Source organism: Symphalangus syndactylus, chromosome X (assembly GCF_028878055.3).
Source record: "Symphalangus syndactylus isolate Jambi chromosome X, NHGRI_mSymSyn1-v2.1_pri, whole genome shotgun sequence".
NCBI lineage: Eukaryota > Metazoa > Chordata > Mammalia > Primates > Hylobatidae > Symphalangus > Symphalangus syndactylus.
The window spans coordinates 123,444,649-123,469,353 of NC_072447.2; the positions used below are offsets into that span (position 1 = coordinate 123,444,649).

Genomic DNA, 24,705 nt, shown 5'->3' on the forward strand with positions numbered 1-24,705 from the left:
TTATATCAATAAGCAGCTTTTTATTGAAGGACTGAAAGAATTAAATAGAAGGCACAGTAGCACTGTAAAGCTTTCTCAGAACATAATAATCTTTTTCTATGTATGTGTGGAACCCAGATTTTCTTTTTTGTTGTTAAAAATGTCTTCTGGACAATCAGAAAATCTTTATTTGTCATCCTTCCCTTTGGTCTTTCTGTAAACCATTTCTCGAAAACTGGCCAGAATCTTGTTCTCTCTCTTTCGTCTCTCTTCTTGGTTAAAGGATGCAAGGGCTCTCTTCTCATCAGCACTGTAGATCTGGTTCTCTTTTCGCAGTCGCACAGCCTCCATTCGGCGATGCCTGGAGAGAATTTTATTTTTGGCTTAATTTCTCAGTAATTATTTTCATAGTACATCCTCATTAATCCTTTCTTACCCAGAGTGATCGATTTAACAGCTGACAAATAAAAATTGAAATGGGTTAAATTTCCAAAAGATCATTTATTAATATTTTAGCTGCCTGACACGTCCTTTTTTTTTGTTTTGTTTTGAGACGGAGTCTTGCTCTGTTGCCCAGGCTGGAATGCAGTGGCGCAATCTCAGCTCATTGCAACTTCCACCTACCTGGCTCAAGCAATTCCCCCATCTCAGCCTCCTGAGTAGCTGGGATAACAGGTCTGGCTAATTTTTGCATTTTTAGTAGAGATGGGGTTTCATCATGTTGGCTAGGCTGATCTTGAACTCCTGACCTCAAGTAATCCGCCTGTCTCAGCCTCCCAAAGTGCTGAGATTACAGGTGTGAGCCACTGTGCCCAGCCCTGATATGTCTTTGATTCATTTCCACTATTCAAATAATGATCTCTGATTTCCTGTCAACATAGTAAATGTTATCCTTTTTTTTTTCCTTTTTGTGAGATGTAGTCTGGCTCTGTCACCCAGGCTGGAGTGCAGTGGCACAATCTTGGCTCACTGCGACCTCTGCCTCCTGGGCTCAAGTGATTCCCCTGCTTCAGCCTCCCGAGTAGCCGGGAGTACAGGTGTGTGCCACCACGCCCGACTAATTTTTGTATTTTTAGTAAAGATGGGGTTTTGCCATGTTGGCCAGGCTGGTTTCGAACTCCTGACCTCAGGTGATCCACCTGCCTCGGCCTCCCAAAGTGCTGGGATTACAGGTTTGAGCCACCATGCCCGGCCGCTATCATTAATTTCAAATACTAAGGGTATACGTCTAATTTGTTTCCAGTAAAACAACCAGAAATGGGCAAATTATTAAACTTCCTAGGTGATATATCCATTTGCCTTTGTGGAATTGGAAGTAGGATAGATAAAACATTTAACTAGTCATTAATCAGATGGAACTTCCTTCAAGGTTCTACTTTACCATAAAACCAGAAGAACCAAGTCTAGGCTGGGCACGGTGGCTCACGCCTGTAATCCCAGCACTTTGGGAGGCTGAGGCGGGCAGGTCACCTGAGGTCAGGAGTTCAAGACCAGCCTGGCCAACATGGTGAAACCTCGTCTCTACTAAAAATACAAAAATTAGCTGGGTGTGGTGGCGGGCACCTGTAATCTCAGCTACTTGGGAGGCTGAGGCAGGAGAATCGTTTGAACCCAGGAGGTGGAGGTTGCAGTGAGCTGAGATCACGCCACTGCACTCCAGCCTGGGAGACAAGAGCAAAACTAGGTCTCAAAAAAAAAAAAAAAAAAAAAAAAAAGAACCAAGTCTAAATCTATAATTGAAGAGCAGTTTTTGTCAGTGGATTTAACTTCCGAGTCTCCCTCTGTCACCCAGGCTGGAGTGCAGTGGCATAATCTTGGCTTATTGCAACCTCCGCCTCCCAGGTTCAACCGATTCTCCTGCCTCAGCCTCTTATTTCATGTACTGATGGTTCTTTCTTTCCCCATTGATCTGACATGCTATCTCTTTCATACACTGAAGTTCCATACATGTATGGCTATCCTTGGGCTCTGAATTTTATTTTAATTTTTTGAGATAGTGTTTCACTCGTTGCCCAGGCTGGAGTACAACGGCGAGGTCTCAGCTCACTACAACCTCCGCCTCATGGGTTCAAGCGATTCTCCTGCCTCAGCCTCCCAAGTAGCTGGGACTACAGGCACTAGCCACCACGCCCAGCTAATTTTTGTATTTTTGTCAGAGACAGGGTTTCACCATGTTGGCCAGGCTGCTCTTGAACTCCTGACCTCAGGTGATCCACCCGCCTCAGCCTCCCAAATTGCTGGGATTACAGGCGTAAGCCACTGTGCCCGGCCTGAATTTTATTCCACTGAACAATTCAGTTGTTCTCCTATGCTTTCTAAAGTGCTGTAAGCTTCATAATAAGTCCTCCTATCTTGTAGGGGAAATCTTACCTTTCTGCTCTTCTTTTTCAGGAGTGACTTGGCTATTCTTGTCCTTTTAGTCTAGTATATAAATTTTAGAACTGGCTTATTAAGTTTCATGAAAAACTGTTGTGATTTTGATTGGGACTGTATTGAATATAAAGATCAATTTGGGAAGAAATGACAACTTTACAATATTGCCTTCCTATCCATGAACCTGGTATCTCTCCAGTTATTTAAGTTTTCTTTAATCTTACCTTCTTGCTCTTCTTCTTCAGAAGTGACCTGGCTATTCTTGTCCTTTTAGTGTAATATATAAATTTTAGAACCAGCTTAATAAGTCTCATGAAAAACTGTGTTGTGATTTTGATTGGAACTGTATTGAATATAGACGCTTAATGTCTTACATTTTTCCCCATAGAACCTTGGGCATCTTTTGTTAAGATTTATTCTTAAGTCTCTCGTATTCTGACACTGTTATAAACTTTCCAGGTTTCTCTTGTTAGTAAATAGAAATGCAGTTCATTTTTATTGGAACTGTATTGAATATACAATCTCTTAATAATGTTTTATAGTTTTCCTCACAGAGCCTTGGGCATCTTTTGTTAAGATTTATTCTGAAGTCCTTCATATTCTCTGATACTATAACAAATGTTGTTTTCTTCTTATTTAGTTACATTTTCTAGTTGTCTGTTGCTGGTAAATAGAAATGCAATGGATTTTTGTGTACTAACCTTATATCCAACCATTTGTTAAATCTTCCTCTTACTTATAATTTATCTGGAGATTCTTTGGGATTTTCTATGTAAACAATCAAATCATTCACCATGTCATTCACAAAAAAATGACATTTTTTTTTTAAGACGGAGTTTCACTCTTGTCACCCAGGCTAGAGTGCAATGGCACAATCTTGGCTCACTGCAACCGCCTCCTGGATTCAAGTGATTTTCCTGCCTCAGCCTCCTGAGGAGTTGGGACTACAGGCATCCGCCACCATGCCCAGCTAATTTTTGTATTTTTGGTAAAGGCAGGGTTTCACCATGTTGGCCAGGCTGATCTTGAACTCCTGACCTCAGGTGATCCACCCGACTATGCCTCCCAAAATGCTGGGATTACAGGCGTGAGCCACCGTGCCTGGCTAAAAAATGACATTGTTATATCGTCCTTTCCAATCATTATTATTGTTATTATTATTGTTTTTTCAGGCTGAGTCTTGCTCTCCAGGCTGGCATGCAGTGGTGTGATCTCAGCTCATTGCAACCTCCGCCTTCTGGGTTCAAGCGATTCTCCTGCTTCAACCTCCTGAGTAGCTGGGATTACAGGTGCGTACCACCACGTCTGGCTAATTTTTGTGTTTTTAGTAGAGACGGGTTTCGCCATGTTGCCCAGGCTAGTCTTGAACTCCTGGGCTCAAGTGATCTGCCTGCCTTGGCCTCCCAAAGTGCTGGGATTACAGGCACGAGCCACCGTGCCTGGCCTTCCTTTCCAATCCTTGTGTCTCTAATTTCTTTTTCTTGCCTTACTGTGTGGGTCCTCCAATGCAATGCTTCAAATATTGGTCCTCGGTATTACAAGATTCTGGAGGTGCTTCAGGGTTTCTGCAAATATTTGCCTTCAATGTCATTTAAAAATAGTTATCTACTTAAAAAAAAAGTTTATCAAGTTTTAAAGAATCCAAAATTCAATTTGATCTAAGTACTGCTGCCCTAATTAGCTCATTCTCCTGGTTCTTCCTGGAACTTTTCTCTTTCCTAATTTTATATTCATTTTCCCATGCTGAATCCAGTGGCTTTTTAAAATTTATTTATTTATTCATTTATTTATTAGCCAGGATATGTTCTCAGCTGACCAATGTCTTTTATCATCTTTTTCTGTTATTCAGTCTCAGAAATCTGGGTCCATAAAAACTGGAGACAAACTTGTAACCAGGAAACACTGTCTTGTGAAAATATTTTCCTAACTGCCACATTCCTCATGGGGCAGTGATAAATAGCTGAATTTAACTATATCCTCCAGTGGATAAAACATCTGTAAGCAAATACCAACTAAGAAAGGACATTAGAAAGATTGGTTCTTTGAAGTCAGAAATATAGCTGAGTTTGAGGCTGAGTTGCATATATACTTGGAATTACAGAAAACCATGTTATACTAACAACACTAATATCAAACCAATATTTATACTCTACTTTTCATAAGAAACAGTCACTTATGAAATGCAATGGATTTTTGTGTACTAACCTTATATCCAAAGGTTATGAAAATCAATTACCAAAATATAAGTCTGGTAGTAAAAAAGAAGAAAAAGATCTAATCATGGAAACTGAGCTTAATGCCAACAACATACCTGCTACCACTCATTACATAACCTGAGCATTCAAATGATGCAATTTCTTCACTTGTCAAGCCAATTTCACCTCTTCGTGGGATACGTTTTCCAGCTTTTACATATTCAGCCATAGCTGCACCTTCACCAGGTAACAGAGCATGGCCATAGCTACAAAGTAATTCAGAATTCAGAAAAGGTCCATTAAATCATCTTAATATTAAAAGCTTATAATCTAAAGAGAGCACCAAAAATCCCCACATTTTCTCAGACAAGAGTAGGAATAACAGTGCTCAGCAGTAGTGTGCTAGGAAGCTTAATGTGAATTGCTTTATCCTAATTAGTATATTAAACATTGCATTGCACTATGACCTATACAACTAACCCAGAAATGCAGAAATATTTTGGAAGAAAAGAACTGATGTGAGTATAGATTCACAGTTTACAATTATGGATTAATTTATCCCTACAGGTATTGTCATTACTGATTCTGGCTCCAGCTGACTCCCATTCCCTTTTTTCCTTAAAAAATCCAAAGTATGCCAGGCACGGTGGCTCAAGCCTATAATCTGAACACTTTGGGAGGCCGAGACGGGCGGATCACCTGAGGTCAGGAGCTCGAGACCAGCCTGGCCAACATGGCAAAACCCCGTCTCTACTAAAAATACAAAATTAGCCGGGCATGGTGGTGCATGCTTGTAGTCCCAGCTACTCAGGAGGCTGAGGCAGGAGAATCACTTGAACCTGGGAGGCAGAGGTTGCAGTGAGCTGAGATCGTGTCACTGCACTCCAGCCTGGGTGACAGAGCGAGACTTTGTCTAAAAAAAAAAAAAAAAAAAGCAAAGTAGGCTGGGTGCAGTGGCTGACGCCTGTAATCTCAGCATTTTGGGAGGTTGAGGCGGGCAGATCACTTGAGATCAGGAGTTCGAGACCATCCTGGCCAACATGGCGAAACCCCATCTGTACTAAAAATACAAAAATTAGCCCGGGCGTGGTGGCAGGCGCCTGTAATCCTGGCTACTTGGGAGGCTGAGGCAGGAGAATCACTTGAACCTGGGAGGTGGAGGTTGCAGTGAGCCAAGATCACGCCACTGCACTGCAGCCTGGGCGACAGAGTGAAAATCACACCACTGTACTTCAGCCTGGGAGACAGAGTGAGACTCCATCTCAAAAAAACAAAACAAAACAAACAAACAAAAAATTCTAGGCCAGGTGCGGTGGCTCACGCCTGTAATCCCAGCACTTTGGGAGGCTGAGGCAGGTGGATCATGAGGTCAGGAATTTGAGACCAGCCTGACCAACATGGTAAAACCCTGTCTCTACTGAAAATACAAAAAAAAATTAGCCGGGTGTGGTGGCGCGTGCCTGTAATCCCAGTTACTCAGGAGGCTGAGGCAGGAGAATCGCTTGAACCTGGGAGGCAGAGGTTGCAGTGAGCCAAGATCACGCCACTAAACTCCAGCCTGGGCAACAGAGCGAGACTGTCTCAAAAAAAGAAAAAAAATTCTGCTGATAAAAAAAAGAAAAAAGAGAAAAAAAAAGGAATAAAAAATTCTGTGAGGATCAAAGAGAAATAGAAATCACACCTACTTGTGGAGGGGAAGTATTGGGAATCAGCATATGCATCTCCTTTTGAAAAGGGCTTCGAAGGATAGTAAGTAACGATTTTAACAGGAAGAAACTGGGGATAGGGAAGAAAACAGAGGGCAGGGAAAAGAAGGGAAGGCACACTGGATGAAGAAATAAGCTGAACATGGCATAAAAGTTGCAAAGTGCACGTTAAGCCCAGGGAATAGTTAGTCCAGCTCAGCTGGAACCTGGAGTAGAAATAAGGGAATAAAGTCAGATAAGCTTGGCAAGGTAAGTTAGAACCAGACTTTTTGGTGGGTACTTTAGATATTATAAACACACTGCTACTTACTTCAAAGGTTTATCATCTTGAGAGGTAAGTGTTTTTGGAGCCTCTGGGCCAATTAAATCTGAGGGTTCTTCAGCCTCTGCATGAAGGATATTAAGAAACACATTCACATTCTGACTAATTGGTTAATGTTTCATCTGTTCTGAGTTAAAGTCTATCAGAAGAACCTACTTGTTCGATCCTTCCAGGGATTTTCCAGAAACTCTTCTTGGGATTCTTTAGAGCTTGAATCACTGGACTCTTTTCTGCTCTTCTTAGACCTCTTTTTCTTATATTTCTTCCTATAGGGATTTTAATTTGATACAAATTCACTTAATCTTCCTATGTTAGAGGGCATCTTAATTTTTCTTTTTCTTTTTAAATTTTGAACTGGTGACTATACATCTTAATTTTTCAAGGCAAAGAAAGGTGACAATAAAATGATCTGAATTCCCAGCTTATTCAAACTTGCAAGATAATTTTACTTAAAAAAATCTGCTTCTAACTTATCCTGGGAAACAGAGCAAGACCCCGTCTCTATTAAAAAAAAAAAGTAGCTGGGTGTGATGGCACACACCTGTAGTCTAAGCTATTCAGGAGGCTGAGGTGGGAGGATCACTTGAGCCCGGGAGTTCGAGGTTGCAACGAGCTATGATTAGCCCACTGCACTCCAGTCTGGGCAACAGAGCGAGACACTGTCTCTTAACAATTTTTTTAAAAAGTATTCTAACTTATTTAACCAAATCATCTTTTGCTATAAAAATTATCACTAAAGGAGGCTGGGTGTAGTGTTTCACCCCTGTAATCCCAGCACATTGGAAGACTGAGGCGAGTGGGTCACTTGAGCCCAGGGGTTAGAAACTAGCCCTGGGCAACATGACGAAAACGTCTCTACAAAAAATACAAAAATTAGCCAGGTGTGGTGGCACACGCCTGTAGTCCCAGGTATGGGGAAAGTGGAGGCACAGGTGGGAAGATGGCTTGATCCTGGAAGGCTGAGGTTGTAGTGAGCTGTGATCGTGCCACTGCACTCCGGCCTGGGTGACAGGGTGAGACACGGTCTCAAAAAAAAAAAAAATTCACTAAAGGGAACAATGAAATACAGTTCTGATGTTGTAGAAAGACAACAGAAATAAAACAGCCTAAAAAGTCCCAACAATTTGAACGTTATGAATAATTTTATGTGTAATGGATTAAAATATGTCAAATATGTTTAAATCCTTGGGTTAATAATACTTTTAAAAAATCCAATTCATTATTTGAAAAGTCATAAAACAAAAAAAATCAAGCAATTATCCTGTTCTTACTATATAAACTATATTTCAGGGTATCTAAATAGTTGATGAGGGTAAGTTTCTCTTATAGAATTATTCTGCCTAATAAATGAAGGATAAAGCCAGGATTAGACTATCAGCATTTTACAACCCCTAATGAAATAATGGATCGAGATAATGACCATCAATGGCTGTTAATATGACAAAAAGTGACAACCAGACATTATTTGCCTCCTGACAGTATACAGCACCACTTATGAAGTATTCTTGCCCCAAACTCAAATCTGAGCCTTCTCAGGCCTCTAGACCTATCAATCTATTGGAAATACAGGGGACAGAACATGCCAAAGAATACCATAAGAATACGGTCATTGCAATTTAGGGACATTATTTGGATCCTGATTGGAATAAACTACAGAAAAGACTGCTGAGAATAGAGGAATTATTATTAAATGTTTTAGGCACAATAATAGCATTCTGGTTATGGGTTTTTTTTTTAATACAGAGACAGGATCTTGCTATGTTGCCCAGGCTGGTATGAACTCCTGGGCTCAAGCGATCCTCCTGCCTGGCCTCCCAAAGTGCTGGGATTACAGATATGTGCCACTGTGCCTGGCCAGTTTTTTGTTTTGTTTTGTTTTAAAGAATGCCTATCTTTGTGAACCCGGGAGGCGGAGCTTGCAGTAAGCCGAGATCACGCCACTGCACTCCAGCCTGGGCGACAGAGCGAGACTCCATCTCAAAAAAAAAGAAGAAGAAGAAAAAAAAGAATGCCTATCTTTTAGAGAAAGGTACTGAATTGCTTATGGATGGAATGATATCTGAGATTGGTTCCAAAATAAATGATGGATGGCAGATACTGCCCATGAGTTGATAATCATTTAGACTGCATGACAGGTGCAGGAGGGATCATTATACTATTTTATGTAATTTTATATGCATTTGAAATTTTCTGGCCGGGTGCGGTGGCTCACACCTGTAATCCCAGCACTTTGGGAGGCTAAGGTGGGAGAATCACTTGAGGTTAGGAGTTTGAAACCAGCCTGGCCAACATGGTGAAGCCCCATCTCTACTAAAAACACAAAAATTAGCCGGGCATGGTGGTGGGTGCCTATAATCCCAGCTACTCGGGAGGTTGAGACATGAGAATCGCTTGAACCTAGGAGGCGGAGGTTGCAGTTAGCTGAGATCGAACCACTGCACTCTGTTGCCTGACAGAGTGAGACTCTGTCTCAAAAAGAAAAAAAAAAAAAGAAAAGATTTTCCATAATAAAACTTAAAAAACTGACGATCTGTGTTTCTTCTTCTTTTCCTTTTTCTTGGCTTTCTTTGCTCTCCTTTTGTTATCTTCATCTGCAAATTAAAGCACATTACAATTAAGAAAAAATTTTTTTAACTCTAAAACCGTAGTACTTTTGAGTAGGTAACTATCCTATTGCTGTCCCATTTATTGTTACAAAGAAATTACCTCATTGAAACATTTATTGCTATTTGTTAGGAACTGTAGGAGGTACTATGAACGTAGAAATTAAAGTCACTAGGTATTTGATGATATAGGGTATTATTATTAATTTTATTGTGTGAGATAGTGTGGTGGCTAAGTAGGAAAATGCCTCTTTTTACGGGATGCATACAGAAATATTTAGGGTGGAAGTGTGATGATATTTGTAATTAACTTTGACTATCTCAGCGAAAAGCTCATATTTGAAGCAAATATGTAAAAATACCAACAACTGCCAAATCTAGGTGATAAGTATATGGTATTAATGATACTATTCTCTTCGCTTTTCTGAATATTTAAATATTTTCATGATAAAAAGGGAAAGAAAACTATGTGTGTTGGAGACGGGAGAGAAAATACTTTCCTGGAGCTCAGTCTAATGGAGGAGACAGATAGGTAAAGAGATCAATACAATCTGGAATGATAGAGGGAAGCTTGGGGAACCTGGACACACAGAGGAGTCTCAAAATCAGACTGATTTGGGGAGGGTGGCTGAGGAATGGTTGATAGGAAAGGTGACTCTTAAAGTAGTTCTTTGATCACAAAAGTAACGCATGCCCATTGGTGCAATGAGTAAACCAAGCTGGATGGAGGGAGATACTGGCATTGTAGGCAGAGGGCCTCTCTACCAAGTAACAAGAGAAAGAACATGGAATACTGAGGAGACAGAAAGTAGTTTTCAGATTACAGAGGATGTTGCAAGAGAGTGTAACAGGGTATATGTGATTAGAGAGAAATGAGTCAGGGTCTGAACTTTACCCTGAAGGCTATGGAGTGCTATTGAACGATTTTAAGTAGGTATTTGGTGTTATGGGGTATTATTACTAATTTTATTGTATGAGATAGTGTTGTAGTTAAGTATAAAAATGCCTCTTTTTAAGTGTTGCACACAGAAATATTTGAAAGTTCTGTCTTCCAGCACTGAGGAAGAGAAGTGACAGGGAGGGCCAGGAAACTTGGGCGATATCAAAGGAAGGTGAATCTTTGTGTAATGTGTTAACCTCAGAGGAGGCACCTTCTGGTCAATCATCAGCCAGGAGAGAGTACAAAAAGGAGACTTTGTGATGCACTACCCCAGATAGGGTGCCTTCCACAAATAGGCAGCCAGCATGAAGTAGGCACTTTATGGCATACCTTTTTGAAAACTGTACAGAGGTGCTCATTGAGCATGAGAATTAAACAAAAGAGCCCTTCCACTGGGCTGATGCAGCCCTGTAAGGCTTACTTTGGTACAGCCCAACCCCCTGACTTGGTCTGGTGCCATGTGCCTTGTACACTTTGCACAACCAATCCCAAGCCGGAGTCAGATTGCTTAGGTTTGAATCCAAACTGTGTGACCTTAGGGATAGTACTTATAACCTGCTCTGTCTCCATTTCCTCATCTATAAGATGTACCCTACAGTTATTGTATGGATTAAATGGCAATAATGAATATAAAGCACTTATTAGGGTACCTGGCACAAGGTTAGCAAGTGTTCAAAAACTCTTCAGTATTATTATTGTTTTCAGGAACCTTCTTCTAAAATAAGTTTTAAGAAGTAAAACTGCAAGCAAGGCTTGCAGAATGCTGTTGGCATTCTTACCACTGGAGTCTGTTTCAGAATCAGAGTCACTGTCGCTATCTTCAGAATACTTCTTATGTTTTCTTTTCGATGATTTTTTCTTTCTCCTTTTCTTGGACCTTTCTTTTGAATGGCTAGACTTCTTCTTCTTCTTTTTTTCTTCTAAGAAAGTACAAATAAAAAAATTATATTCTAAAAAACTATTTCTGAACATCAAAAGAAACAGACGATGGGCAATTTGAGTAAAAGCAAAGTCTAATGTTCAACTATTTACAAACTGATTTTTTAAAATCTCTCAATAAAATAGCTTGTATTTTAAAAATACCCTTTTTTTTAAAATACCTTCTGAAGTAGAAGCTGAAGTAGTGCTTTTCTTTGGCTCTTCATCCTCCACTGGTGTATGTTCATCAGAACTGAATTTAAATAAAATGGTTATAAGAATTAGGAAAGTGATGAGATATGGACCATGGAGTATAAAAATAAGAACTCCAAATTTTTCAGTAACAGCATCAATTGTCCAAGAACCATTAAAAGCAAGCATTGGAGATCCTAAGGCATCCTTGGGAATCAAAAAAACCAAAACAACAACAACAAAGCAAGCACTGAACTACTTTCGTAAACGTGCAGTTCAAGGGTCTACCATCTTTGTAATAATAAAGTAACTTATCATTTGCATAACACTTTAGAGTTTACATAGTGCTATTTAAACAAAGCAGCATGGAGGATTTATATTTTCACAAGAAACCACAGGGAAAAAGTAGAGAAACAGGAACCATAGGAAAGATTAAAGAAACTGGGTATAAGAAGGCTGAAGAAAGACTTTATAATTTTATTTTAAGCACGTAAAAGACAAATGGTAAAGCAGCAACTGTTCTGTCTCCTCAGAGCAAAAACCTAACAAACTACAGTCTAAAGAGATGTTGTTCTTTTGCAGAGAATTCTGAAAATGAGTATTCAAATTCTATAATAGTTTAGAAAAGGAGTTTCCACATCATATAATCTTTTCCTCTGAAGATCATACTTGGAGTAATTTAAATATTATCTAGAAAATTATTTTGGCTGGGCGCGGTGGCTCATGCCTGTAATCCCAGCACTTTGGGAGGCCGAGGTGGGTGGATCATGAGGTCAGGAGTTCAAGACCAGCCTGACCAACATGGTGAAACCCCATCTCTACTAAAAATACAAAAATTAGCCAGGCATGGTGGCATGCACCTGTAATCCCAGCTACTCAGGAGGCTGAGGCAGGAGAATCACTTGAATCCGGGAGGCGGAGGTTGTGGTGAGCCAAGATCGCACCACTGCACTCCAGCTTGGGTGACAGAGTGAGACTCTGTCTCAAAAAAAAGAAAGAAAGAAAACTATTTTTAGGGTTCCTTCCAACTCTAATTCAATACGTTCAGGTTCTTCAAGCATTTTCTTTTTTTTTTTTCTTTTAAATAGTCTTGTTATTTGCCCAGGCTGGTCTTGAACTCCTGGGCTCAAGGAATCCACCTGCCTTGGCCTCCCAAAGTGCTGTGATTACAGGCGTGAGACACCGCACCTGGCCTCTTCAAGCATTTTCTAAAGGTATCTGTAAGAACAAGTTTCAGATAATAATGCTTTATTATCCAGTCACAAATTACAGGTTTACCTGTCAAGCACATTGTCTCAACTCAACCTAAAGTTGGCACAGAAATAAAGAGGGAAGAAGAAACTTATGAGTAGCATCAAAGAGAAAAGAAATAAGCAAAAAGAAAAAGCATTAAGCCTGAAGATAGTATTGGATATAGGAATATTAACTAAACAAAACCATACTGGTATATTCATTTTAAAAAATCTCTTTGTAGGCTGGGCGCAGTGGCTCACGCCTGTAATCCCAGCACTTTGGGAGGCTGAGGCAAGCAGATCACGAGGTCAGGAGTTCGAGATCAGCCTGGCCAACATGGTGAAACCGCCATCTCTACTAAAAATACAAAAATTAGCTGGGCGTGGTGGCAGGCGCCTGTAATCCCAGCTACTTGGGAGGCTGAGGCAGGAGAATCGCTTGAACCCAGGAGACGGAGGTTGCAGTCAGCTGAGACCGCACCATTGCACTCCAGCCTGGGCGACAGAGCAAGACTCGTCTCAAAAAAAAAAAAAAAAAAATCTCTTTGTAATGCTAATATCTGGCATGCAATCTGCCACTGAGTTGAGAAAAAATAATTCAAAATAATGTGTATTATTTAACAATGAACCCTATTAATAGGAAATTTATACTCCATGAATTATTTTAGATTATGCTAAAATCTACTAGCAACATGTTTTAATCTTTAGATGTGTTCTATGTTCTTAAAACTTAAGGGATAGAAGAACATAAATCACAAGAAAGAAAAATGTGAGATATATTTAAAGTTCTTCACTTAAACATTTTCACAATAGATTCAGGATTTAAACACATATTATAACATTTTAAAAATATATTTTTTAACCACTTACTCTGGTTCAGGATTCTTTGGAGAAAGTCCCCATACTTCAGGAGCTCCCAATTCTCCAATTCTCTCTCTCTCACTTAATCTCCTAGCAGATAAAGACATGTAAATTATAACTCAATGGCTGAGTTGTTTCCTAAATATATAATCAAATTCAATAGGAGTCTAGTTAAGCCTTTTTTCCCTTTATATTTTAAACATGAATAAAAACTTGGTTTAAATGTAAACTCATCACTTAAGGTCTGATGTTCTGATGATACTATCAAATGGTACAGACTATAGAAATGATGGCCTGAGAGACTGTCAAGTGCATCCGTTCTGCTGAATGCATGACACAGCTCTTAACTGCTCATTTCATCATCTGTAATATGTGACAGAAACAGCTTCACATTTGTAAGTAACCATTTGTTTACAGATTTATGAAAGATGAAGAGAAGTCTCTTGATTTGGTCAAACCTTCAGTTTTCAGAAACTGAGGAATTAATGAAGAAAATAAAAATGATGCATTAGACGTAGAAAACAACTGAAGTTCTGAAAATGAAAGAAAAGTTTTTATTTTATTTTATTATTTATTTATTTTTTTAGATGGAGTCTCGCTCTGTCGCCCAGGCTGGAGTGCAGTAGCGCGATCTTGGCTCACTGCAACCTCTGCCTCCTGGGTTCAAGTAATTCTCCTGCCTCAGCCTCCTTAGTAGCCGGGATTACAGGCATGCGCCACCATGCCAGGCTAATTTTTGTATTCTTAGTAGAGATGGGGTTTCATCATGTTGGCCAGGCTGGTCTCAAACTCCTGACCTCAGGTGATCCACCTCAGGTGCTGGGATTACAGGCGTGAGCCACTGCACCTGGCCCGAAATAAAAGTTTTTTATTTTTTGTAGAGATGAGGTCTTGCCGCCGGGCGCGGTGGCACATGCCTGTAATCCCAGCACTTTGGGAGGCTGAAGTGGGCGGATCGCTTGAGATCAGGAGTTCAAGACCAGCCTGGCCAACATGGTGAAACCCCGTCTCTACTAAAAATACAAAAATTAGCCAGGCGTGGTGGCACATGCCTGTAATCCCGGCTACTAGGGAGGCTGAGACAGGAGAATTGCTTAAACCCAGGAGGTGGAAGTTTCAGTGAGCCAAGATCGCGCCACTGCACTCTAACCTGGGAGACAGAGCGAGACTCCGTCTCAAAAAAAAAAAAAAGGTCTTGCTTTGTTGCCCAGCCTGGCCTCGAGCAATCCTCTTGCCTCAGCCTCCCAAAGCGTTGGGATCACAGGCATGAGCCACTGCACCTAGTCAAAAAGTTTCATTTAACAAAAAATATACTTGGGCTGGGCGTGGTGGCTCACGCCTGTAATCCCAACACTTTGGGAGGCCGAGGCAGGTGGATCACCTGAGGTCAGGAGTTCAAGACCAGCCTGGCCAACATGGTAAAACCCTGTCTCTACTAAAAAAAAATACAAAAATTAGCTGGACATGGTGACATGCGCCTGTAGTCCCAGCTATTCAGAAGGCTGAGGCTGGAGAATCCCTCGAACCCTGGAGGTGGAGGTTGCAGTGAGCCAAGGTCACGCCACTGCACGTGACAGCCTGGGTGATACAGCGAGACTCTTATCTCAAAATAAAAAACCAAAAAAAAACTATACTCAATGAGATACAAGGTTTGTTCCCTCTCTGTTTTCCTTTTAGTTCCTTTTTGGAAAAGGAGTGCATTTTGTATCTGTTCTTTGAAGGACACTAAAATTTGTTTCTTCTTTTGTTTTATGCCTATGGTTTCTTCTGTTTTAATTTTTGTTATTCCTCATAAACTAAAAAAAAAAAACAAAACAAAGACTAAGGCTCATTCTCTCAAACTTTAGCTGCTTGTGACTCCATTTGTTTTAAAAAATCCTTCCAAAATAAATTGCAATGAGTTTTTATATAAATTGTTTTTGCTTCTTTAATCAGAGGAAAAGGTATTATAACTATGCAGAGTCAGACTGAGAGGGTTTCTCACCTGAAGTAACAGACAATTTAAAAGGTAACATATTTATAGCTGTACTTGGAATGTATGGATATCGGGGGAAGAACGCCTACCAGACTGTAAACAGCAGGAAGTCCTGTTGTCACCTGGTTTCATCTGTAATGTTAAGATAAATTATTGGCCGGGCCCAGCACTTTGGGAGGCCGAGGCGGGTGGATCACCTGAGGTCAGGAGTTCGAGACTAGCCTGGCCAACATGGCGAAACCCCGTCTCTACTAAAAACACAAAAATTAGCTGGGTGTGGTGGTGCATACCTGTAATCCCAGCTATTCAGGAGACTGAGGCAGAACAATCACTTGAACCCAGGAGGTAGAGGCTGCAGTGAGCCGAGACTGCACCACTGCATGCCAGCCTGGGAGACAGAGTGAGACTCCATCTCAAAAAAAAAAAAAAAAGATAAATTATTTATTTGCTAAATGTACATATGCAAGTTTCATCCAAGCAGTTCTGACATCTTTTGGTGAGGATTCTCCAAGAAGAAACTATTTACTTTTTGATTGACATAGCCTGTGGGTATGTTTCTGAAAAATGTAACTTGGAGAGATGGGTCTCCAACCTAACTCAGGACTGTTTTTACTGTTTTTGCTCCCATGCATGAAACATTAATAGCTAACATTTATGGAATAGTTATTATGTTCCAGCCAGTTAATTATTACAATCCCAAAATCCATAGTACTTATTTTATCCCCTTTTTAATCCGTAATACTTATTTTATCCCCCTTTTAATGATGAAGAAATGGAGCCCAGAGAGGTTAAGTAACTTGACCAAGGTCACACAGCTATTAAGTGGCAAATAAAGGCTTCATACTCAGTCTGATTCTGGAGTTTGTCCTTTTCCTTTCTTCCTGTTCTTCTCTGTTTGTTTGTTTTTGAGACAGCATCTCCCTCTGTCACCCAAGCTGGAATGCAGTGGTGAGATCATGGCTCACGGCAGCCTTGACCTCTCCAGCTCAAGTGATCCTCCTACTTCAGCATCCCCAGTACCTGAAATTACAAGCACATGCCACCACGCCCAGCTAATTTTTAAAACACTTTTTGTAGAGACAGGGTATCCCTATATTGCCTAGGCTGGTCTTGAACTCCTGGATTCAAGTGATCCTCCTGCCTTGGCCTCCTAAAATGTTGGGATTACAGGCATGAGCCTCTGCGCCCAGCCAAAAATGCATAGTTTTAAGGAGAAAGGAAAAGGCTCATAATTATTGCTGTGTAAGTCTTAATATCTTATGTTTATTGTTAAATTATGTGTCAGGCACTGCAGTAAGTTATTTACATGCACTTATATGTTTAAAAAAATGAGAAACTTAGAAATATTACAGGCATTGAGAGGTAGGTTAAAGTTTCAACAGTTGGGAGATGTCTTGATTCTTTTTCTTCCGGCAGTGGGAGGTAATAAAGTATAGTGATGAAAAGGACAGGTTCGGCAGGGCATGTGGGGTCATACCTGTAATCTCAGCACTTCGGGAGGCCAAAGTGGGAGGATCATTTGAGCCCAGGAGTTCGATACCAGCCTGGGCAATATGGTGAAATCCTGTCTCTACCAAAAAATACGAAAATAAGCCGGGTGTGGTGGTGCGCACCTATAGTCCCAGCTATGAGGGAGGCTGAGGTGGGAGGATCACTTGAGCCCAAGAAGGTGGAGGCTGCAGTGAGCCAAGACTGCACCACTGCACTCCAGCCTGGGCGACAGAGCTAGACCCTGTCTCAAAAACAAAACAATCCCCAAGCTATGCATTCTTCCACTTTGATTAGAGATCTAGTCTCATCCTGGCGTCATTTTTCGAGGTCAAGACTGAGACCACTTAACAAGACCTTCCTCAAAGTGGGGTCATCTATAGCTTATCAGATCACTTTTCCTACATGCATCTAATCGTCTTGTCTGAGGGGAAGGTTTATTTCCTCTCCAACTTAAACCCTTGATTTCATCTCTTCCTAATTCCCCACAAAACATTTCTACATAAATATCCTGTTATCTCAGACCTGTGAGTTCCTTCATTCAACAAGCAGTGGTTGAGCGCCTATAAAGTATCAGGCACTTAGAATTCTGTGATCAGAATTCTCCTTCGTTCACTGGCTCCTCCTTTCCATGAGCTCAGTCTAGTGGGGAACACAAATATATTCACGAATGATAATGACACAACCACAATTCTGATAGGTCTGAGGCTCTCGGCAATATTCTCTAACAAGACCGGAGGCGGAAGGGGGTAGCGGGAGACCAGGGTACTATACGAAGGGGCCTGAGGGTAAGGGAAAATGAAAAGGACGAATAAAGGGTTGTCGTGGGTGGATTAAAGAAAGGGATGAAAATGGGCGCAAGGCAAGCAGAGTGAGGGAAATGCAAATACCCAGAAGCGGAATGAATGATAGATCGGACTCCAAAGGCACGTAGGCTCGTACAAGAGAAAGTGCGGCCGTCTCACTCACTTCTGCCGCAGGCTCTCCTCCCTCTCCTTGTCGAGGAGGCTAGGCCAAGGCTTGTCGCTCCCGTAGGGGCGCGAGTAGCTGCCGTAATAGACTGACGAGGAGGCAGAAGCGAAGGGGATGCCCCGGGGCGCAGAGGGCCGCTCTCTAGAACGCGACCGCGAGCGTGAGCGGTAGGACTGGTTTCGGGAGCCTTGGCTGAGGCCACCCAGCTGATGGCTGAGTCCATTCCGGTCCCCGGACCGAGAGCAAGAGTGCGAGCGAGAGCGGCGGCCCCGCGGGGAGCGGGCAGATTTGCTGGGCTTTGGACTCTTCGACGAACTGCGACGTCTTCCCCCCGAGCCCGAGGCCTCCCTATCCGGGCTGCGCGAGCCGGACACCGGAGCCATTGTTACTGGGGGGCCCCAGCAGCCGTGGGAGAAGGGGGCGCTCTCGCGAGCCTAGGAAGATCTCTGTTGCCCTGGTTCCCGGGACCTGCCGCTGCGGAACAGCCCAAATCTGAGGAAACCTTAGCAATAGTTCTCGGTACGTCTGCAAAACCCTTCCCCGGATCTAGGCGGTCGTCGCCGACGGGAAGCGATGTGTGCATCAATATAAATAAGCCGGTGGGGCAACTAGATTGCGTACACCCTTCCAGTTCCTAGTGAGGCTCCTCAAATCTAAGCAAGAGACCAAGTCCTTTCTCAGCCTGGAACTTGAAACACTTGAAGGGAAGTATATATTTAAAACACAATATACAGTATACATTTCACTGAGTGGCCGTATGAACAACACAGTTAATTCTGCTTGTGTTTCATGTGCTTTCTGTGTGTATTTATATAAATGTGTGTGTGTGTCTATGTCATGTATGAAAGTATGAATGTATATTTTCTTTTTCTTTCCAATCCCAAGCAAATTTGGGAGGGTTTTTCGCGACTGGGGATGAGCTATGATGTCTAAGCCCCATATTGCCGTGTTAGCTTAGAGGGCGCAAATTTTGTTAATAACTCGCGCCTGATAAACTTCAGTTAAGTTTCCCGCCTAGAGAAAAACTGCATACTTATCCCCTAGCCACCCGTCTCCACCAATAATGCCCCAGCAAAAGGAGGTTTTGTTTTGTTTTGTTTTGTTTTGTTTTGTTTGAGACTGGAACTCACTCTGCTCACTCTGTCACCCAGGATGGAGTACAGTGGCAAGATCTCAGCTCCCTGCAAACCTCCTCCTCCCGGGCTCAAGCGATCCTCCCACCTCGGCCTCCTGAATAGCTGGGATTACAGGCGCATGCGACACCAAGCCTGGCTAATTTTTTTTTGAGGGGGGTTGGGGGAAACAGGGTTTCACCTTGTTGCCCAGGCTGGTCTTGAACTCCTGGGCTCAAGCGATCCGCCAGCCTCGGCCTCCCAAAGTGCTGAGATTATAGGTGTGAGCCACTGCGTCTGGCTTGTATTTTTTCTCCCCAAAAAGTGTCATTTTATTTTTTATTTTTTTATTTTTGAGACAAAGGCTCACTCTGTCACCCAGGCTGGAGTGCAGTGGCTATCTTGGCTCACTGCAACCTCCGCCTCCCAGGTTCAAGTGATTCTCCTGCCTCAGCCTCCTGAGTAGCTGGGATTACAGACATGTGCCATCATGCACAGCTAATTTTTTTTTTTTTTTTTTTTTTTGAGACAGAGTCTCGCTGTCGCCCAGGCTGGAGTGCAGTGGCAGGATCTCGGCTCACTGCAGGCTCCGCACCCCGGGGTTCACGCCATTCTCCTGCCTCAGCCTCCCGAGTAGCTGGGACTACAGGCGCCTGCCACCTCGCCCGGCTAATTTTTTTGTATTTTTAGTAGAGACAGGGTTTCACCATGTTAGCCAGGATGGTGTCGATCTCCTGACCTCGTGATCCGCCCGCCTCGGCCTCCCAAAGTGCTGGGATTACAGGCGTGAGCCACCGTGCCCGGCACAGCTAATTTTTTATTATTTTTAAAATTTGTACAAATCTACGGGATACTTGTGAAATTTTGTTATATGTATATAATGTGTAGTGATGACGTCAGGGTATTTAAGGTGTCCATTATCTGAGCACAGTACATTTTTGTTAAGTGTACTCTTGGCCTGGTGTGGTGGCTCATGTCTGAAATCCCAGCACTTTGGGAAGTAGAGGTGGGTGGATCACTTGAGGTCAAGAGTTCGAGACCAGCCTGGCCAACATGGCGAAACCCTGTCGCCACTAAAAATACAAAAATTAGCTGGGCCTGGTGGCACGTGCCTGTAATCTCAGCTACTAGGGTGGCTGAGGCACGAGAATCGCTTGAACCCGGGAGGCTGAGGTTACAGCGAGCCGAGAGCTGAGATTGCGCCACTGCACTCCAGCCTGGGCAACAGAGTGAGGCTGTGTTTAAAAAAAAAAAAAAATAGTGTACTCTCACTCTACCCTGATGTCAATATCAAACATTGAATTTGGGGCTGGGTGTGGTGACTTACACCTGTAGCTCCAGAACTTTGGGAGGCCGAGGCGGGCCAATCACTTGAGCCCAGGAGTTGGAGACCAGCCTGGGAAACATAGGGAGACCCTGTCTCTACAAAAATTTAAAAATTTGGCGAGTGTGGCGGTGCACGTCAGCTACTCAGGAGACTGAGGTGGGAGGAACACTTACTTGGGCCCAGGAAATCGAAGTTGCAGTGAGCCATGATTGATCCACTGCACTCCATGGGCGACAGAGTGAGACACTATCTTAAAACAACAACAAAAACCATTGAATTTATTTCTTCTATCTTACTGTATGTTTGTACCCTTTAACCTATTTCTCTTCATCCTTCTGCTTTCTCCCACATACCCTACCCAGCCTCTATTATCTGTCCAGCAAAAGGAATTTGTAATCCCCTCTTTGTCCAGCTCCTTAAACTAGTCTCATTGTATGCCAGCCCAGCAATATAGAGTTAAGGATCAGTATTTCTATTCTTTTTTTTTTTTTTTTTAGATGGAGTCTCGCTCTGTAACCAGGCCGGAGTGCAGTGGCGCGATCTTGGCTCACTGCAGTCTCTGCCTCTCGGGTTCAAGCTATTTTCCTGCCTCAGCCTCCCGAGTATCTGGGATTACAGGGGCATGCCACCACGCCCAGCTAATTTTTGTAGTTTTAGTAGAGACAGGGTTTCACCATGTTGGCAAGAATGGTCTTGATCTCTTGACCTTGTGATCCACCCGCCTCAGCCTCTCAAAGTGCTGGGATTACAGGCGTGAGCCACCACGCCCAGCATTTCTATACATTTTATACTGTTTTTCTTTTCTTTTTTCTTTTGTGGAACAGCGTCTGGCTCCCTCACCCAGACTGGAGTGCAGTGGTGCAATCTTGGCTCACTGCAACCTCCGCCTCCTGAGTTCAAGGGATCTTCCCACCTCAGCCTCCTGAGTAGCTGGCATGTGCCACGCTCGGCTAATTTTTGAATTTTTTTGTAGACATGGGATTTTGCCATGTTGCCCAAGCTGGTCTTGAACTCATGGACTCAAGTGATCCTCATACCTCGGCATCTCAATGTGCTGTCATTACAGGCTTGAACCACTGCGCCTAGGCCTCTACTGTTTTTAAATCAAAGGGCATTCCAACATTAATTCTACTGATTTCGACTTTTTTTTTTGAGACGGAGTTTTGCTCTGTTGCCCAGGCCGGAATGCGGTGGCAGGATCTTGGCTCACTGCAACCTCTGCCTCCTGGGTTCAAGCAGTCCTCGTGCCTCAGCCTCCCAAGTAGCTGGGATTACAGGTGCCCACCACCACGCCCAGGTAATTTTTGTATTTTTGGTAGAGACTGGGTTTCACCCTGTAGGCCAGGCTGGTCTCAAACTCCTGGCCTCCAATGATCTGCCGGCCTCCGCTTCCTAAAGTACTGGGATCACAGGCATAAGCCTCCATGCACAGCCCTCAATTTGGATTTTTGAAGGTACATAGGTTTGCTGAAGAAATTCCAAGTCCAGTCTGCCAGTAGCATGATGGCCTCTGGGATTTTCCTAAGAAGTAATTTATCAGATCATGAAAATTAATGCCAATTGATTATCAGAAATCTCCTTTTTTTGGAATTTAAGGGAAAGATGTATGAAATAATGTTAAATGGGAAGAGTGGACCACACTATTGGATATCTTCTATGTATAACTAATTTGTCATGGGGCCAGGTCCAAAAACTTAATTGAATAAGAGAAATTCTGTGATTTGAGATGGAGATTGGGGAGAATTTCTAATAAGAAAGTTTTCAATGGAAAACCTACTGCCTAACTTTTGTGACAACGGGCTGTACACCTTCACATCAGTTGCCTATAAAACCAACTCTGCAACAGTGATTGGTCTACCTGCCCCATGGCTGGTGGACATGTACTTTAGTTGGGAAGAGCAAACCCCTACTCCTGCACATCTGAATGGCATGGTGCTCTTCTTGCCAGGTATCCTGGGAGCAGCCTGTGTTTCATGAGTTGGCAGTGAGGGGGAGCTAGAGCACACAGGCAGGTGCAGACAGCCAGTGGGATCAGGCTTGCAGAGTTTGGGTCCTGCCACTGCACTCCAGCCTGGGCAACCTCCACCTCCCAGGTTCAAGTGATTCTCCTGCTTCAGCCTCCCAAGTAGCTGGGACTACAGACATGTGCCACCATGCCCGGCTAATTTTTGTATTTTTAGTAGAGACAGGGTTTCACTGTGTTGGCCAGGCTGGTCTTGAACTCCTGACCTCATGCTCCGCCTGCTTCAGCCTCCCAAAGTGCTGGGATTACAAGCGTGAGCCACCGCACCTGGCTTATTCTTCGTTAAAATTTTTTTTTTTTTGAGATGGGGGTCTCACTCTGTCACCCAGGCTAAAGTGCAGTGGCACTATCTTGGCTCACTGCAACCTCCGCCTCCTGGGTTCAAGCAATCTTGCCACCTCAGCCTCCCGAGTAGCGGGGACAACAGGCGCATACCACCATGCCTGGCTAAGTTTTGACATTTTTGGTAGAGACAAGGTTTCACCATGTTGCCTAGGTGGGTCTGGAACCCCTGAGCTCAAGTGATCCGCCTGCCTCGGCCTCCCAAAGTGCTGGGATCACAGGCATGAGCCACCACACCCGACCTGATCCATTCTCTACAGGAATTAAACCATTTGTGTGTTATGGGATATGGAGGTATTCAGCTTCCATTCACTACTCCTCTTCAAAGTCTGAGACTCTGCAGCTGTCTGGGCAGGTAGGTGCATGGCTAACACCCAGAGTACTGAGGCAGGGATCTGGGTTGTAGAAATGGAATTTAAGGAGTGGGTGTTAGGGGGACTCGAGACTGCGAGATTAAAACAATGTTTTTAATCACTAACCTCTTTTGAAAGAATTTACAGGATCAAAACCCGAACTACATAATTTCTAAAAAGAATTTTCTTTTAGAATACTGCTTAGTCAATACAGATCTGTGATCCCTGATAACTTAACTGGCGTGCTGGCTTTGTCAGTTCCTCTAACACCTCACTTATCTGCATTTCTTCTCTGATAATGAATTGCTGCTACTTCTACAGGAAGAAATTTGATGATATTAGGCCCCTAAATATGGAAAATTTCGCACTCTTGGGTTAGCCTATTTGAATCTCACATTGGAAAGACTGTCATAAATGGAGAATTGTTTCTAATTTGACTCCACTAGGAGGAGCTGTATCTACCAACAGGTAGAAATATGGCTGAAACTTACAGGTGTGTTCTGAGGACCAAAAGCACAGGATAAAATAAGTGATGTGACCATTCTAGGATATATTTGAGCTAAAGATCTTGTGTGCTCATGAGCACACAAAAGATAGAGAGAGGAAACAGTGAATGAAGCAGAGCTCAGTGCTAGACATGGATGGAGAATTTGAGTGCTCTGCTGCCCACCGGGTCCCTAGGGGACTAGGATGTTAGCCAGGAGGCGAGGCCGCTCCAAAACTTGGCCAAACAACCGATATCCTAAAGCACAGCCAATAATCACGGTAGACACAATAGTTGTGTCACAGATTCCAAATACAATTGAACAGCTTCCAGTTTGCATCTATGTGAGAAGGGGCAAAAAAGGGAAAGAGGGTTGATTACAGAGAGAAGTAAGATATAACCCTCTGTTCCCGTGTTGCTTAACTCCAATTAACTGACATTCCTTATTTGCAGTAGCTAGAGTACAAAACTTTGGTGCTGATAGTGAGAAATCAACGTGCCGCACATTTGCTATTCCTGTAAGGGCAAATGTTAAATATGGGACTGTGGCATTTGATTCCCTCATGCTCCCCTCTTCTTTTCCTCCTCCTTCCCTTCTGTCCCTTCCCCCTCTCTTCCTCTAGCTTTAAAAATGAAAGAACAGGACTTCCTCAGAATGCAGTTTTGCAAAATTTAACTAAACACTACATGAAGTACTCGTATCTATTATCGGATAAGCCATGCCAATAAACTGAAAACCCGAAATAGGCACACCCTGAAAACATTGGATTCAGTGAGCAGAGATGCTAGCTGTAGTCATGCTTTGATCTTGCCTTGTTTTTTTTTTTAAATTAATAGCCTTTATTTTTAAGAGCAGTTTTAGGTTTACAGAAAAATGGAGCAGAAAGTACAGAGTTCCCATATACTCCCCCTGCCCTGCCCCACTCCATCTCCACAGTTTCATCTATTATGAACATTTTGTTTTGGTGTGGCACATTTGTTTTTTTGTTTGTTTGTTTGCTTTTTAGGCGGAGTTTTGCTCTTGTTGCCCAGGCTGGAGTGCAATGGTGATTTTGGCTCACTGCAACCTCTGCCTCCTGGGTTCAAGCGATTCTCCTGCCTTAGCCTCCCAAGTAGCTGGGACCACAGGCATGTGGCACTACGTCCAGCTAATTTTTGTATTATTAATAGAGACGGGGTTTTACCATGTTGGCCAGGCCGGTCTCGAACTCCTGACCTCAGGCCTCCCAAAGTGCTGGGATTACACCTGCCTTGGCCTCCAAAAGTGCTGGGATTACAGGCGTGAGCCATCGCGCCTGGTGATGTGGC

General features: G+C 42.8%; 1 protein-coding gene and 1 long non-coding RNA gene across 2 annotated transcripts in view; one reads left to right on the plus strand and one right to left on the minus strand.

Annotated features, from left to right (window-relative positions):
• On the minus strand, positions 1 to 23,324 carry NKAP (NFKB activating protein). The gene is made up of 10 exons (XM_055267689.2): positions 21,109 to 23,324; positions 17,754 to 18,977; positions 13,331 to 13,411; positions 11,219 to 11,289; positions 10,898 to 11,038; positions 9,103 to 9,166; positions 6,732 to 6,841; positions 6,564 to 6,639; positions 4,664 to 4,813; positions 1 to 340 (listed from the first exon to the last, which is right to left on the minus strand). The coding sequence occupies exons 2-10, from the start codon at positions 18,137 to 18,139 to the stop codon at positions 166 to 168; spliced, it is 1,254 nt and encodes a 417-aa protein (XP_055123664.1). The 5' UTR covers positions 18,140 to 18,977; positions 21,109 to 23,324; the 3' UTR covers positions 1 to 165.
• The window catches only part of LOC134736019 (uncharacterized), a 27,310-nt gene continuing 20,995 nt past the window's right edge, over positions 18,391 to 24,705 (plus strand). The window contains exon 1 of the long non-coding RNA XR_010119675.1: positions 18,391 to 18,464. This is a non-coding gene — a long non-coding RNA (uncharacterized lncRNA). The remainder of the gene's footprint in view (positions 18,465 to 24,705) is intronic.

Excerpts from the sequence above, each read along its gene's own strand:
- NKAP (XM_055267689.2), bottom strand. The coding sequence starts at position 18,139 with ATGGCTCCGGTGTCCGGCTCGCGCAGCCCGGATAGGGAGGCCTCGGGC. Across the intron at positions 11,039-11,218 it reads TTCAGCTTCTACTTCAGAAG|AAGAAAAAAAGAAGAAGAAG; the intron begins GTATTTTAAAAA and ends GTACTTTCTTAG. Across the intron at positions 341-4,663 it reads TATGTAATGAGTGGTAGCAG|GCATCGCCGAATGGAGGCTG; the intron begins GTATGTTGTTGG and ends AATTCTCTCCAG.